This window comes from Habropoda laboriosa, unplaced genomic scaffold (assembly GCF_001263275.1).
Source record: "Habropoda laboriosa isolate 0110345459 unplaced genomic scaffold, ASM126327v1 scaffold472, whole genome shotgun sequence".
Lineage (NCBI taxonomy): Eukaryota > Metazoa > Arthropoda > Insecta > Hymenoptera > Apidae > Habropoda > Habropoda laboriosa.
In genome coordinates, this window is record NW_017100581.1 from 240,359 (window position 1) to 257,766 (window position 17,408).

General features: G+C 33.9%; 1 protein-coding gene across 1 annotated transcript in view; it reads right to left on the bottom strand.

Annotated features, from left to right (window-relative positions):
* The window catches only part of LOC108576664 (calcium-activated potassium channel slowpoke-like), a gene marked incomplete at its 5' end in the record, with an annotated part of 179,922 nt that overhangs the window by 150,579 nt on the left and 11,935 nt on the right, over positions 1-17,408 (bottom strand). Inside the window, one exon of the mRNA XM_017939704.1 lies at positions 8,743-8,834. Within this exon, the coding sequence (XP_017795193.1) occupies positions 8,743-8,834 (92 nt within the window). The remainder of the gene's footprint in view (positions 1-8,742; positions 8,835-17,408) is intronic.

Consider the following 17,408-nt stretch of genomic DNA (forward strand, 5'->3'; position numbering starts at 1 on the left):
ACGACGTGTATCATGGAAAACTTAATTTTTTTATCCCATTTTCCCAAAATTTGTCTATTATTTCGATAAGCTTCAAGCAATCCAATGGTATTCTTTCAAAATTAAAACAGGCAAACGACGTGTATCATGGTAAACTTAATTTTTTTATCCCATGTTCCCAAAATTTGTCTATTATTTCGATAAGCTTCAAGCAATCCAATGGTATTCTTTCAAAATTATTCTATGAGTGGGAACAAGCGCCTGTAGGGTAGGACCCAAGAGTAGTGGGGATGACCTGAACCGCCTATTTTGCCTCCATTTTGCTAGGCTGTGACATCGGAGGCTTCACTTTAGGTTTGTCGGACAGTACGTATTTGCACCCCCGTTCATAAGTATTAGGACACTTACTGAATATGAAGAAAACCTAAACAGTCGTTAAAAAATTATTCAGATCCAAAAACAAAATTATTCACCCCGAAATCTCGTAATATAACGAGTACATCATTTTTGCTGATATACGGTACTAAATCTGACGAAGAAATGTAACTTAAATCGTACAATACTTTCTGTACAAACATAATGGGTGTCCTAATATTTATTTACAACGGGTATATGATGGTATAATTGAAGTATAGTAAATATAAAATAATATGTCTGATTACTACATTTTTTCTTTCAATTTTTTTTTTTTCACTCACTAACAGTTGACATTACAGCAACAATTTTATAATCTTTCTGTTTCGTTCAAAATTTGGTTTCCAGTTATTTATAGAGACTTTGAATAATTATTTAGCAAATAAATTAAAGAGTTCAAGGAGATACACCTAGTGATTATGAAAAAGGTTTCTCTAAATTCATTTCCAAGACCATTTCAATATCGTTCATGTTTCTTTACATAATATCTGTTTTTAGAATGAAATATTATAGCAAATATCGAAACGAATCTGAAGATCTATAACACGATGACCTCCAAATGACCTTGAGCAGTAAAAATGTGTTTAAGTCAGAAGAAAGTAAAAAACTACGATGTATGATGAAAATAATTTTGATAAGGTCATTCAAAATTTTAACATTTAATTTTAATAAAGTTGAACAATGTTTGGTTTCTAATAACTTATACCGATCGTAGAAAATTTTACCAATAATTTATATAAATCTTATGACATTACTTATTGTACATCGGTTTGGAAAATCCTATGTAATAAAATGAAAAAATGAAACGGAAAATTTGGTTTACAATTAACCAATAATTTTGATATTAATACAAAACCAAGGTGGAAATTTCTACAGGATTACGATTAATCATCGTCAGAGACAAAATTTTATTTCGATTGTCATAATCTTTAATTAGGGGTTTTAACATAATTTGCAAAAAGTTATGTTTATATAATTGAATTTTACTTGCACCTAGTAATAAACTATTTCCCTTATTGTAAATTAAAAAGTTGAAATTTTCGTAACTTCTCTTACTTACAAATGTATATAATTACTATAATTCATTTTACGCCATTGAAACGAATTGATACTGATCATCAGAAATTTAAAACAATAATTTTTAGCTAAGAAATTGTTTTCGGCACCGATATTGGTTTATTAGTAACCAAAATGCTTGAGTCGAGAGAATAATTGTTACACTATAACATTTTTATATTAACGTTACAGCAGTTACAGCAAAACGTGAATAACATCATGAGCTTAAGGGGGTCTTCTAGTGTGACGGTTTCACAAAATCAATTTTTATTTTTTTGCATATGTCGAAAGTACAACTCTTGAAGTTTTATAGTTGTATTCAATAAAATAACGAAGTTATAGCTCGTTTAGTGTGACACATCAAGGGAGAATCTAAATTGCAATCAAAACTTTAAACGCGTTCTTCTCGGAACCATGTTTTCTGAAATCGTTGCCACGATCTGGCAAAAACTACCGAACCAATCGAACTCAAATTTTGCACATGTCTTTAGAACATGTGTGGCTATGTTCGGTAGTAGAATTATGCCAAAATATATATTTTTCTGATTTTTAGAGCCTCTGAAAGACGAAAAAAAGTCGAAAAAACCGATACTTCGTATTCAAAGTGCCGCCATTTTTTTAATTTTCAATATTTTTCTTGCAGCAGCCATATTTAATTATTTTTCAACAGAAAAAATTTGTAACGATTCTTCAAGGACAAGTAAATACATAGGAATAAAGCTCATGTTAATAACTGTTACCGTACTTCTGTAATAAATTAGCAAAAACGGCCGTCACGCTAGAAGACCCCCTCAAAAGTATCTTCGGAGAATCCGTTTTCTTCTGTCACCAAATACAGATCCTTGAATCCTAAAATTATTCCTCCAAGGGGAGTCTATGAACTATGGTCGGAATTTTTCATTAAAATTTGTTTGAGGTGTAAGCAAGTAGGAATACCAACAAAATTTTTTGAAAAATAAGTTATTACTTTATATAAAATTTCGTTCAATGAGTATAAAATATCAAAATTGAATTTTTATTGATACCAAACTGGGCGGTAGTGTCAAAACCTGTTTCCTGATTTCACCGAGATTCGTTCATTTTGGCACAACAATTTAAGGGAAACGCTTGCCAGTCTGTGTTTCTAGTTTACTGTGAATTTTACGTGACATATTGCACAACTTAAAATGAATAAGAAGGCATTTTACGTGAATAAGAAATGTGATTATAATGAAATATTACGCGAACTACTGCAAAATAAAGTGGACAATTTGAATAATGAGTATTGACTCTCGTGTGGAAGACATAGCAACTAAACAAGAAACTGATGCCTAAGATATAATACATATTCATATGGGCCGAGTTATGAGGAACAGAACACTTAAATATCTCTGTTAGGATTGAAGATAGAAGAAAGTGTCAAAAAGGAAAGTTATACTCCTCAAGGGGGTAAATATGATGATACAAACAGATCTTCTGATTGACGTTACTTTCCAGGTTCTTTCATCGACGGTTTTTTAAACGGCATCATATATTTTTGACTTCATAACGTAGTAGCTGATGTCAAAGTGAGTTCAACAATATAGAATACTATGACTTTGAAATGATTCTGGACTCAAAAATTTAAGTTCGACCAACGAAAACATTGACGTGTGAAATTTGGTTCCTCAAGCCGTTAAGTTTCATTCATAACAGTAACGCGTGATCTCTGAATGTACACACAGATGATTATCAACTAACTACATGTACATACACTCTCTTATCATGTATTATCGAATTGTTACGGTAGTGTATTAATTTATCGATATACGTTTACAGTTGCGTACAACATATCATATAACAATGTTCTATGACTTTCTTTGATCTTAAGCGACACTTGATGGATAACATGTAACTTGCTATATATGTAACACGAAAAATGTCATGTAACATTTTTCTTTTTCTCTTTTTAGCAAGTCTTATAACTTGGCTATATAATGTGTTACAGTGAACTCCCTCTTATCCGGTCACGCTTTAACACGTTCAGGACGGTATGACCCACCGGTGGGTCATCAATGCTCTTATTTGTCGCTATGACTCACCAATGGGTTATTCAAAATGGCGGCAAAAAAAATTTAATAAAGAGTGTAATCTAACACGTTTTCAGATTACATACTGAAAAATGAAGTATCAATTGTAATACACACTTCGGTCATAAGAAACGCTGGCAGTAATGAGCATTTCGTGAATTTCGCTAACATCCTGAACGTGTTAATCGGTCCTCGCTTTAACCGGTCACATTCTTTTCATGAGTCCCAACAGGAAAACAAAGCAAACTTCAATCAAACGACTGAGTACATTCTTCGGACTTAATTTTGAAATAAAATAAGAAAAAAGCTGGAAGTGTCAAGAATTTAACCAAAGAGTTTTATTCTTGTAGCCGAATATTCCGATCCAATCTTTTTCGTCACTTTTTAAGGTTAGGGTAGGTTTAGATTCTAGGAATGAATACAGTGCACTGTATTGATCCTATAATTTTTTAACTGCATTTGGATCGCAGTCAGTTCACGTGAATGTATAATATATAATAACATTTTACGTTTTATATGTGAATATAATATATTTTCGGATTAACCGGCCATTCGTTTATACGGTCGGAGGTCAGAGGTTAAGAGGGAATCTGCTGTATGTTACATAGTGTAGATGCAGTTTAACAGTGCGTTATTCAAAACGAAGAGAAGATCGACCTGATTTCCATTTATCGCGAAAGTAGTCAGTGCTTTGCAGAAGCTATCCGGTTGTATGAAGACGGATTCCTGATCGCAGTTCTCCATCTATTTCTAGTTATTTACATTTAATTAAAAATTTCAACGAGACTGGTAGTGTTGAAAGTGAGAAGAAAATGCGAATACTACTTTCCCATAAATTCCGCCCTTGTCACATATCACTGTGAGATAGAAGCACCTATCAAACGGAGTAATAACAGCGAGGAAATCAAGAGGGCGCCTTAACTGTGGGCACAGAGTCTTGGCTCGCCGATCGAAGATGGCGGATGTTCGATTTCTGCTTGGCTCACCTCAAATTTTTCCTGGGCTCCTACATCACTTCACCAAAAGATCCGCGGCAGACATTTTAAAAATCGCATGAATTTCTGTGAGTGAGGTCTGAGGCAAATTAGGAATGATAGGCGATTTTTTAATAAAGTGTTATTTACTAGTGAGGCCTCTTTCACAAATCATGGTCTAAAATAAATTTAAGAAATATGCGTTACTGGAGTTACGACAATCTACGATGGCTTCAAAGAATTGAAGTTTGGTGTGAAATTAAATTAAATAATAAAATAATTTGACTTTTTTTTATCCCCGGTACATTAACCGCAACGAGATACGTTACCTTTGTAGAAGAATCTTTGCCGGTTCTTTTAGAAGATATTTCTTTACATATCTGCCGAATAATGCAAGAGAATTTCTGAACGATATATTTTCAAATCATTTGATTAGACGAAACGAACAGGCTACCACGGCTAGCTTGTTCCCCTGACCTAACTCCACTCGATTTCTTTTTGTGTTACAAACTAAAAGATGATGTTCTTTTATCACATCAGAAAACATGAGAGAAAAAATAAGTAGGTGTTGTGCATCTATTCATTGGAAACGGTTAAAAGATTACTTCAAATTCTTCTAGGGTGTTTAAATGCATGTTATTGCTAAAAGCCACCATTTTGAACATTTAATTTAATTCAAATAAACTGATTGCAAATTTTAAAGTTGCCATTGCTTTATCATAAATTCTTTTTAGTTCAAGGTCGTCTCAAGGTCATAGTATCCTATATCGTTGAACATGTCCTAATATATTATAAGTCAAAAATATATGATGCCATTTAAAAAACCATTCATGAAAAAACCTTGAAAATAACGTCAATCAGATCTGCATGGATCATATTTGCTTCCTTGAAGAGTACAACTTTTCTCTTTGATACTTTCTTCTCTCTTCAACCCTAACAAATATACATATTTAGGTGTTCTGTTTCTCGTGACTTACCCTGCATACTGAAGAAGACAACCGGTACATATGTAGGTACGTCAGTTAAAATGTCAAAATAAAAAAAAAAAGGACAGTCCGTAAAACGAAATTCGTAGCGACAGCACAATATTTGTCACAAAATTTCGAATTTAAAATTTCTCTTACAATATTTAGAATTGTGTTCACAAAAGTGTTACAATCAGTACTCACTGAGTTCGTCTTCCTCTACAATAATAAGGAAAAAGAATCGTATGATTCCGTTTAAGATGTTCAAGGTGACCTTGATATTGTCGCGAAGAAAAAGTATTTTCAAAATGTTTATCGTCGCTTTACGTTGCTCGTTAGAAAGAGATAAATTTTTTTAATAACTTTTTCTCCTCGTGTTATCTCTTATGTGTCTATACATGCATTGCTGACTGCTGATAAGCAAATTTACTTACAAAGCGGATATTATTAATTAATTGTTCAATTGTTTATACAAATTGAGAAACGATATTATATTTAGACATTACGATTTAAGAGACAACCGTGCGTTATCGATCGTAATTGAACGTAACTACTTAAACTATGATCATACATTATATTAATTATGTTTTCTCCCTAAAGTTCATATTTCAAGTTATAGCTTCTTACTTAAAATGATAAATATAAGAATACTACGTTAGCAGAAACACCAATTCAAGATGTAGAATGCTTTAAATTTTGTAATAGCACTATCTTGCTTAACCTTCGGAGAGCGTGATAATCGCACGCATGGCGGATGACGGGTCAAATATGACCCAAAGCTAAAATCTTTCCTCTTAGGCAAACGAAACCACATTTTTCTTATTTTACCAGGCATTACATTGTTTAAAACTACACAAATATATGACGACTGAAATAACAAACATATTCATGATGTAAGGAGAGGAAAATTGTAACTTGGTTTCCAATGTCGTTTGAAACAAGCTCAGTGGTGACCCGGCATCCGCCGTCCGAATGTTAAATATGAATTCCCTTAATTACTTTTATGTAGACATGAACGCCATTTTACATAATGCTTGAAGTGTAGATTGCATAAAACAGATCATGACAAGGAGAATTTTATTTTCCAAGTAGATAATAACATTTTTTTACTAATGCTTTATCCATAAGAACATGCTGAATTGAAATAAATAATTGCAGGTTGCTCAGTTGTACGCACATACGTTAATGTTACAGTACTTTATTTCTGAATAAAAGTTACTCAACAAAAGAGAAAATTACAATGCATGTTTACATTTATGAATGCATTAATGCACATCCTTTCAAATTCTTAGAATTTGATAAATTAAGTGCATGTTCGATATAATTTCATAAAAAAGAAACTCAAAGGTATGACAACACAGGACGAGTCACAGGAAAACTACACTTCAAGCACTATGCCTAAGGATCTGGCTAATCAAAAAGTTAATTTTGTGTACTCAATTCAATAATCCTTTTGATGCACAAATGAGGAGCTTTCTGGAAGAGAGACCTATAGGTCTACGGGTCCATTTTTCGTAAATCCCGTTTAATTAACCGCAATATGTTTAGAAATATTCCCTCCAAATCTCGTTTCAATATTCCAGCAATAAAAGTCAGAGCAGCACTTTCTGTTGAACCGTGTACAGTTGATCTACAACTAAAACTTCCAATGCAATTTACTCAACTCACTACTTTGACCTGTGGGCCCTTGTTTCAGAAAACTCCTCAATTTCTAATGTACATGCTAAGGAAGAATCATTACTGAAAAGGGAAGAAACTACAATGAAAATTGTATCTATGTTTGACACTGTAGGTGATATATTTTAATAGAAAATTTTCGAAAAAATCATACAGTATAAACTGGATGCTTAAAAGTTATAGAAGAATTAATTAAATCCTCTTTTAGCCAATGTTGCACGGTATCCTTTCATTTTCTTAAGTAATTATAATTCGGAACGAAAAATGTTTACAATTCCTTTTGATCTAAATTTAAAGGCTAACGTTTCACTTGAAACATTCTTTTAAAGCAAGTTTAAATATTGAAGGTAAACTTAAGTTACGAGAGGTTATACTTACTGAAATGGTTGTACATACATAGGTATACTTACTTAAAAAGGTGTCCACGTTATTATACAATATATGTATACGTATACTTAATATAACACAATAGTGAAGTTTGCAAATTTATAAGTACACTTCGTAGGTTATTATTAATTATTTATCTTCTTTGCAAAAATGCCAAACTTGTTGAAATACACGAAATCTCTAGCATAGACGTAATTGATCATAATAGTCCATTGGATCTTTCACCGTAATTATTGAAACAGCATTGTTTGTTTGAAAAGAAAAGGAAACGCGAAGAGCAATACTGTGTTTACAAATACGACAGTTCTGAAACGCTGAATTAATTATTCACTAATTTTCCTTGTGTTCGTAAAAATACTAAGCATGCCTTAATATATGTGTCAATATATTCAGATTATTTCACTAATTCTGCTTGAGAAGTTTCTACAGGTGTATTTATATAATATGAGAAAGTTCACAATTGAAATGCAGTGAAAAACGAAATTCTACCTGTCTGATGAGCTAAAACGCATAATTAAATTTCAGAATTTGTAAAAAATATCACAAAAAATTGTTCGAACTACTTTTTCATATAATCGATTAAAATAAAGTTGGCATTATCAGCGCGGTTGGAGCGCGAGAAAATAGAAATATAAACAGAATATGAAACGAGAAAAAGCTTTACGGATGCATATCTTCCTTTTGGGCCTTGCGAGTATTTCAAACACAAGTTACCACGATTGTTAAGTAAGAAGAGGAGAAAAACGAGGAAGCTAACGATTTCTCTCCGTTTAGATATACACTACCGGCCAAAAGTTTGGAATCACTGAGCATTGCAATTTACACAAACATGTGCAGAATAAAGTCAGCGACTTTGAGAATTTTTTACCGCTCGAATCAAATGATACGAGATAAATTGATAAATGTGGAATTGGGATAAACTTCAAATCTGTAAAAAGTGGGAGGTGATTCCAAACTTTTGGCCGGTAGTGTACATAAATACACAATGCAATGCATTCTCGTCACAGATTTAACGAAATATTCTGATGATACTTGTGTCATATAGGTGCGCTGATTGCATCTAAACAAACGTATACTGAGTGGAACGTATGTACAATGGCATAGTTTCACGTAAAGGAGTGTTACTGATTATACGTGTAAGTAGGTATACATGAAAGATTATGAGTATATGTATACATACTGGAAATAAAATGTTAATAGACAAAAGAGACAGGATTGAAGGATGTAATCATATCATAATACCTTTTTCCATGTTCTCGCTTGTATTCGCCGCTGTACTTGGACCTACTGCCTACGAGCTCTATTATCTCAGGTATGCTACTAGCAAAAATTGCCTGCAAATAGAAATCATAACTGGAAAACGCTACGCCACTATGAACCGTTACAAACAAACTGGGTCATCTATGTATGGTTGCAATGTACAGCAGGGCTTTCGCCAGATATATATACACGTTCCCTGGATCCTCGGATTACGTGGTCGCAGCAGATCAAAAAATGGGGGAATCGAGGAACGGGTAGAGATGCGATTCAGGGGCAACGATCTGCGTTCTCTTACTCGGCGTGCGCCTCATTGTTCTCCAGTGAAAAATCCCGGCCGATCTGTTATACACTGTTATACTCATATTGAGCTATGAAAGTGTGGTGACTTCTGGATTAGCAGAGACACACCGAGACGAGCATCGTGAAAAATGCAAATTCCGCGATGATTAACCTTTGTCACGAGCTCGCAGGAAATTGACTTTGCAACTGCTACACTCAGCCGATTCGATTCAAACGGTCAATATTAGAAAATCTCGCAGACCTTTCAAATTGGTCAACGTTTCATGAACGGTCCGAAGGATGTTGAACTTCACTTAACCTCGCGATTCTCCCAAGTACGGCATGGTATTCTTAAAGCTGTTACACTTATCGTTGCTACTACTTTTCGTTTAATGTGTCATACAATAGCGGCAACGATAGTTACAATATTGCCAAGTCTCGTACCAATTGGAATAGAACGAAGTCAATTTCCTTGGTTACCTTTTCACATAAATCCATTTAACTTTATTATAAGTGTATTATTATATGGATAATATAAATGAAATACATTTGATGGTGTATATGTGTATATACATAGATGCTTATCTTGATACGCAAACTTGTAATAGTGTCAGCAAGAGTTAAGCAGATTGCAGTTGCAAGGAAGTATTATGAAAGTACGCAACTAAAGAAATAAAATCATTTTCTGTACAGAGTATTAAAAATGAAAACATTTAAGTCTTTTCCTATTATATATTATTTATCTTTCAAAAGTACACATGATTGCCTGGATTGTTTAATTCTTTTGCAATCGACGATATTTTCACTGTTTGAAAAAATTGCCTTTTAAAATGAAGGTGATTGCTTCAGATTCCCGAAAATACAAAATTTATACTCGTGAAAAAAGTGAAAGATAAAAATAAAACGGAGACAACAGAATTATATTTAATATTATTATGAAATTATTACCTGAAATTATTAGCCACAGAACGCTGGTTTGCATTGTACAATTGACATATGAAAACAGGGCTTCTTTATGTGAAAATAAACAAAAACTGTTTTTCTGCGGGACTTGTTAGATCTCTAGAAAGTCGAGTTTGAAAATCTGTCGATATATGTGTGCATTTAATTACAATACGGTTCGTCGAGCGACATTACAACAGTTATCATGTTGAGACGCAACATTTCCACGATTTTGGCACGAATATACAATTTAATTTTCGATCGGGAGTGCATCTGCTATTACTGGATCTTGCCACCATGATAGTTCTATCACAATTGATAGTAGCTCAATTACATAAGGCTATGGTGGTTGATTATGGAAGATGGAAATAAATAGAGAGAGGATATGCGGAAAAGGAAACGAAAAGAAAGGTGCGTTTGGTCTGGGGCCTACTAGTGGACTCATTCATCAGGAGACCCGTGCTTTAGACGCGAGAGACGGTTAGATTCGAGGTAAAAGTTGGACAGGGTGTCTGATCTCAATACAGAGAAATATCTTTTAAGGAAATGATGTTAGGAAAAAAATGTTTTAACAAAAGTTGTTTGGTTTGGAGGGGGGCGTTATGTGGTGTAAATATATTTTTTATACGTGGTGTGATGGAGGAGATTTCAAAGTCAGTTTAATTTTTTTAAATGGAATGCTATATTCTTTTATACATAATATGATAGCGTATGTTAAGACGAGTCCAAGGAGGTGCGAACAAAGACATTTCCTTTCATGGTAGGTCGCAAAATTGCGAAAAACCGGGAACCGAACCACCACATATTCCTCACGCGTGTTCTGTTCGCACCTCGTTGGCCTCGACTTAACATACACTATCATATTATGTATAAAAAAATATAGCATTCTATTTAGAAAAATTAAACTGACTTTGAAATCTCCCCCACCATACCCGGTACAAAAAGAATATTTATACCGCATAATTTTCCCCCTCGTACCAAACAACTTTTGTTTAAACATTTTTTTCCTAACATCACTTCCTTAAAAGATATTTCACTGTATTGAGATAAAACAGACACCCTGTATATACAGGGTATCTTCAAAATCGTGGTACAATCGGCCAGGTGGTGATTCTATATGTAAAAATAAGTCGAAAAAAGGAATAACATTTATTCAGTTAAGGCTCCATTTTCGAAAAAAATAAGTTTGAAAATCTGTCAGGTACCTGTTTCAGGTATGAAAGGAGGATGTTAAAGAAAGGCCAATTTTGACATACGGCCGGAACGAAAAATTTTTTTTACAGCATGATTCTACGCATCCTAAGGAACGAAAAATGTAATTGTCATTTTTCGCGGAAATGATGGGAAAGTTATGAGAAATGCGGTTCAAGGTAAGAGTATGACCATACTTATAACTTAATATTTTTATAACTTAATATTACGTAGAAACTCATATTGAGTATTATTTACAAAGATTGTTGTACATTAGTGTTTAATAAAAATCAAAAATAATGAAAAATAATTATTGACAAATTAATCGAAACAAGGAATTCTTTGACGACACAATGCTTACATTCTAAGCAATCAGAAACCAATTTATTCTAGAAGTGATAAAAGTTATAATAAACTATCGTAAATATAATAAAATAATCGTCATGACAGGGATACAATAAAAAAGTAAGACTCCAACAGAATTTGCATTTCTTAACTGTGTATCCACTATGAAAGCCAGAGGAAAAAGTATCATCTTACATATCAGTCTAAACATATATGTATGTATGTACTATATGTATACAGTGTTCTGTCGAACTCGCGTAGGTTTAGAAACGTCGAATGTTCGCGTAGTAGGGAACCATCTCCCGGTTTTACGGAAAACTGAAGTCTGATCATCTGCACTGCGTGTCAATTGTCGTATATTGTCGTTAGAATAACAACAAACGAAGTAGGTCGTGTGTAAAGAATTAGTTGTTTACTAAGAGACAGTGTTTTTCCAGAAAAGGATAGAATATGTATATGTCTCGGGGAGACAACAGTAAAAAAACTAATTTGTTGTTGTTTCATAGCTATAACACATCTTATTACAAGAAAAATAAACTTAGGATACGATAAAACGAAATTGTTGCAGTAATTAATCTAATTAGCTATACGTAGGCTCTCCTCTATTTTCAATTAACTCAATCATTCGATTGTGTACGTATGTATGCATACATATTATTCACGCATGCGCATACCACGCTTCTCGTTTGACACGCTTTTCGTTTGATTTTTCTCCCAAGTTGAGCTGTTCGTTGTGTACTTGAATCCGGTGCACTAGGTTCTTGTATGCAGCGGCACTTAATTCACACGAACGAATATGCTAAGTACGTAAACTGATTGGAAATCCGCGTATAATCGAAAACGTGTTGTTCGATGTATTCCCTACAAGACTATAATCGCGCGGTATAAGTGACGTTCGTCGTTCGTCGAGGCACTCGTTCGACAGCCTCGTAAACACCGACTGAGGACGAGTCGTCCTGCCCGATATTCGATCCCTGTACGCTCGCAACTGTTCTGGGAAAAATTCTAGGCCTTAACTTTTATAAGAAACGCGAGCCTGGGTCGCTGTACGTACACATCGAGCCAAACATAAAGCTAGCTGTCTGTTCGCGCACAGAAAAGAGTTAACGGGAAAAGAATTTTCTGATTTTATATTACTTTTATTGGCAAAACCGAGAACAAACGCCACGCACGTCGTTTTTAATACAATACAATACGCCATACTGTTTTTCGCTCGACGCATGCGCGATCGCCGCTCCCAGCGCCGCTCGGTGGACGCACGCCGATCACGGTAAAAAGACGCGCCCCTTTTAAATTCAAACCGTTACACTGTCCTTTTGAAAGTAAAACTATCACGAGTTACTCGCGAGTGGACACTGCTTCTGAGAGTGACTGACTGAGAGCATCGCTCAACTATCTGAGAGTTACGACTCGAATAAACAGTTGCTTTGAAAACACGAAGCAGTTTCGTATTCTTGACAGAACTCTCGTGCGAGTAAAAGAAGTCAGGAAAAAAAATTAGTGGAGAAATGAAATCACCGATTTAATCACTCTCTATGAAGAAAAGTTAGAGTCTTACTTTTTTATTGTATCCCTGTCATGACGATTATTTTATTATATTTACGATAGTTTATTATAACTTTTATCACTTCTAGAATAAATAACTATTGGTTTCTGATTGCTTAGAATGTAAGCATTGTGGCATCAAAGAATTCCTTGTTTCGATTAATTTGTCATTAATTATTTTTCATTATTTTTGGTTTTTATTAAACACTAATGTACAACAATCTTTGTAAATAGTACTCAATATTCCATCATTTCCGGGAAAAATGACAATTACATTTTTCGTTCCTCAGAATGCATAAAATCATGCTGTAAAAAACTTTTTCGTTCCGGCCGCATGCCAAAATTGACCTTTTTTTAACATCCTCCTTTCTGTTTCTACTCGGGTTTGAATAATTAAACATGGACAATGTTACGGTTTGCTTCTTCCTATTGCTGTTCAAGCATAATAACAGCGTTGAAGTATTAAAAGTAAAGATGGTTTTGCCGTTCGAATATTGAAAAAATACACATAATTTACTACAAGGAGTGCATAATGATGTAATTCAAAGAGCAGAGCTGTGTAAACAGCAACACAGTCAATATTTCGAACACTTGTTACATTAATAAAATGATTTTGAAGTACTTAATCTTATTCTTATTTATAAAACCATCTAAATTAAATACAGAATAAAAGAAAGTAATAATATTGACCGATATCGCGGAAATAAGATAACTGCAATAAGAGGAATCAAATCCGTACCTGACGGATTTTTAAACTCATTTTTTTCGAAAACGAAGCCATAATTGAAAAAAATTTTATTCTTTTTTCGACTTATTTTTGCACATAGAATCACCACTAGGCCGGGGACACCCTGTATAGTAACAGGAGTCTTGACAAGGACTAACGAGAAAGGTTAACGTTAGTCTGTCCCTCTGGTGGTGAAGCGCAGGAAGTACTGCCACAAAACTTTTGTGAATGTCGTGTAGACTTGCTGTATAAATGTGATATCTTTTGCACTATCGTTCGACAACTAGTATGTTATGTATACACACTTTAAACAGATTTATATTGCTCTTTTGATTTACTTTAAGGAACCCGTAGAGCCCGCGCTCAGGGACGGAGAACAGAGGCTTATTCGCGCGCAATTCCGACTAATTGAAATTTTTTCAAAAATTTATACAAACGTGGGAATGACGGCAAAAAACCATTTCTCTAAGCCCTATAAAAATAGCGGTGTAAAGTCAAAATTTTTTGACAGCGATCGATAACCGAGTAGTCATGCGTACGCATTTGTTCACGATCGCGCGCGGATGAGAGTCAGCGCTCCCGTGTTTGGGCGCGGGCTCTACGCGCGCTCTGATTGGCCAGTGTTTTTCGTTAATAATTCAAAAACGAAGCTTCAAACAACATTTTGGTAAAGGAAAAAGTTGTTCAGAGTAACCCCAGCAACCCCCCATTTCCGGGTGTTCGAGGAGTTACGGGACACCCTGTATAACTATACCTAGAGTTTAGGAAAAAACCTACTTTTATGTAAAGTTTCTACAGAAGTATATGTTTGGTAGGACCTGCAATAATTTCTAAAAACAAGTAAATTATTGGTAACAGTGAATTGCAAAGTTCATTTTCCTCGAACAATTTCGATTTCATTTCTTACTGTAGATATTTAGGTAGTATTACCTTGGTTCATTTCAGAGAGCAATGTTTAGCGAATAATACATTTTTAATACTCCGTATAGTACATGAAGCACACACTTATCAAGTCTCTTATACATACATATGTACATCTATGTAAAGAGTGTGAGTACTTCGCGAATGATAATTGTACGCGTAATGTGCAGTGAAATTGGAAAGGAAGCGATACTAGGTAGATAAAGATAAAAGTTACGTTTCGTGAAACGAAGAAGTGCAGATTGAAGAGTAAGTCACATTGTTAGGCGCAAGCAAATAATAGAAATCTGGAAAGCGTATTAAGCATTCTATTTGAATTAGTATTATAATAATAAGCAGGCCGTGAAACATCTAATAGTATGAGTAGTTTTCTTCATGCACATCTGGAGCATAGCAGACTCCTACGTTTGCAGTTCAAAGTCGTATAGCAACGTTTGTATCGAAACTTTTGAATGATAAATCGTATCATTTTGGTATCGATGCGATACCGTCAATCCATGTTTTTCATAGAAGGCTGCAACGAGGGAAGCGCTACTTCGTTCTTGTAATTTTGTTCTATTTCTAAGACGTCTATTGCTCTAACTCTAAAAGAATCAGCGAACCACTGTGAACATTTGTTAGTTTGGTTAATTTTCTTTGTTAATCAGTATAGAAAGAGTCACAATATTTATCGAAACATTAAGATTTCATAGTGCTCCCTTCGATTTTGAATCATACTGTAATTCATGAATGCACTTTCTTTCTATTGTTAAACATGTCAGGCAACTAAAGGTTAAAATAATCACAGAGTAAGGTACGATAGAGAGAGATATTACTATATCGAGCTTTATTGAGCTGAAATTAGTAGAAACTCGCTCAATAAAAATGCGAGAATAGAATTACATCAAGATGTTTCCAAACGAAAGGACTATACCTCAACGATTCAGAGCAAAATCTCACGTATCATATGCTCAGAAATGCACATATAAAGTATATTGCAATTAAATATTTGGCTACTTTTCAATCGATAAATTTCAATTTTCAATTAATAAAGAACACTGATTTACCAACGTTTCTTTTCATCGAAAATTACGTTTTTAGATTTTTGCAACGTATATCGTTTTCGGCTTTTAGACGAATTTAAATTTTTTAATTAATATCCTTTCCTCAAGAACATCTCGCATAGAATAGTACGATGAAATAATAAAAGTTCAAACGAACGAATTTGATACTCCTGAATAAAATAGTACTTAAATATATAATTGCAAGGTCGATGGTAAGCCGACTCCAGGACGAAACATCATACATCTTCGATATATTATGTACAGAGAGAGTGACTTGATAAATAATACGTTACTTTCTTTGCGTTTAAGTTCACTTTAAGGTACCTATAGGTGTATACTATACAAGAAACTAAAGAATAACATTATTTATATAATAATCAGATTTTCCGTTTATACAAAACGGTTGTTTATCTAAACGGTTCATTCAAAGTTTCATGCGTATTCATATACATATGTATAATACAGAATGTCCCATCAGAACCCAAACATCTGAATATCTCTTCTATTTCCAATGATACAGGAAATGTTGAAGATATACATAAATTGAACGTCTTTAAAAGAGGAGTCCAGTTTGACAGCCCGAAAAATAAGCGATCTTTATCCTTAAACTACAATAAAAAAATTTTGTTCAACGTAATTTTCAATATTGTTACTGCAAATTTTATAATTTAAGTTAGCATTGTCGGCACCTTGGTTGGCGTGCAGCCTAGCACCTGTGAAAGTGATTTTAAAGCAGACATTTTCAAATATTATTGTTTCTTGGTAGTTTATGCTGGAATTGGCTCGACTTGTAACCAAAAAAAAAAACTATGAAAATTTGAAAGTTTTGTAAAAAAAGTCGGTTTTTCTACCAAAGAAATCGGTTTTATATTGTTTATAGAAGCATTCTAAATAAAAATAAAATATTTATTGCTAGTTCAACCTCTGGAGGAATGTATATCGAATTGAATGAACTTTATACAAAGTTGATCGGACGATTGTATTTTGAGTTAACTTGCATGCCAGCTTGAAAAACATAATTTCGAGAAAAATGCGTTTGAAGTTGAGCCTCTGACAGTTTGGAGCTTTGATGCGTCTCCATAAGTGTGCTTCGTTATTTTTACGAGTTCGTCCTTAATACTGTAGGACTGTATTTTTGAGATGAACTTTCAATTTGAACAAAAAGATAAGGATTTTTTAACACTTTCAAACTGGACACACCCCTCAAATGAACAACATGACGCAAAAGCAAATTTCTTTTACGTTTATTTTTTCCGAATTCTTCAGGGTCACTGGTATTTTTATGCATCAAGCATTTTTTCGTTATTACATCCTGTAGCGAGTGTTGAAGAGCATAAAGTCATGTTATACCTATGAAATAATATTGAACACCAGAAATGGGAGACCAATTTCGAAAGCAACGTTGAGACGGTATGTGAATTTACTGTTTATGTTAATAAATGCTCAATGTACTTTAGCGACGATACAGTGTCTAAAGTGCACAATGATGGATTATGATGCTTTGTCAATTATTTCTGGAGCAACCAGTAAGTTCTAATTATTTGATCCATCGTACCTTCTGGAATGGTATCTTTTGTTAGCTCTTCTTAAAGAAAAAAGTCTAATGGCGTCAGATCTGGTAAATATGCTATTCATGATGTGTGTCCATTACATCC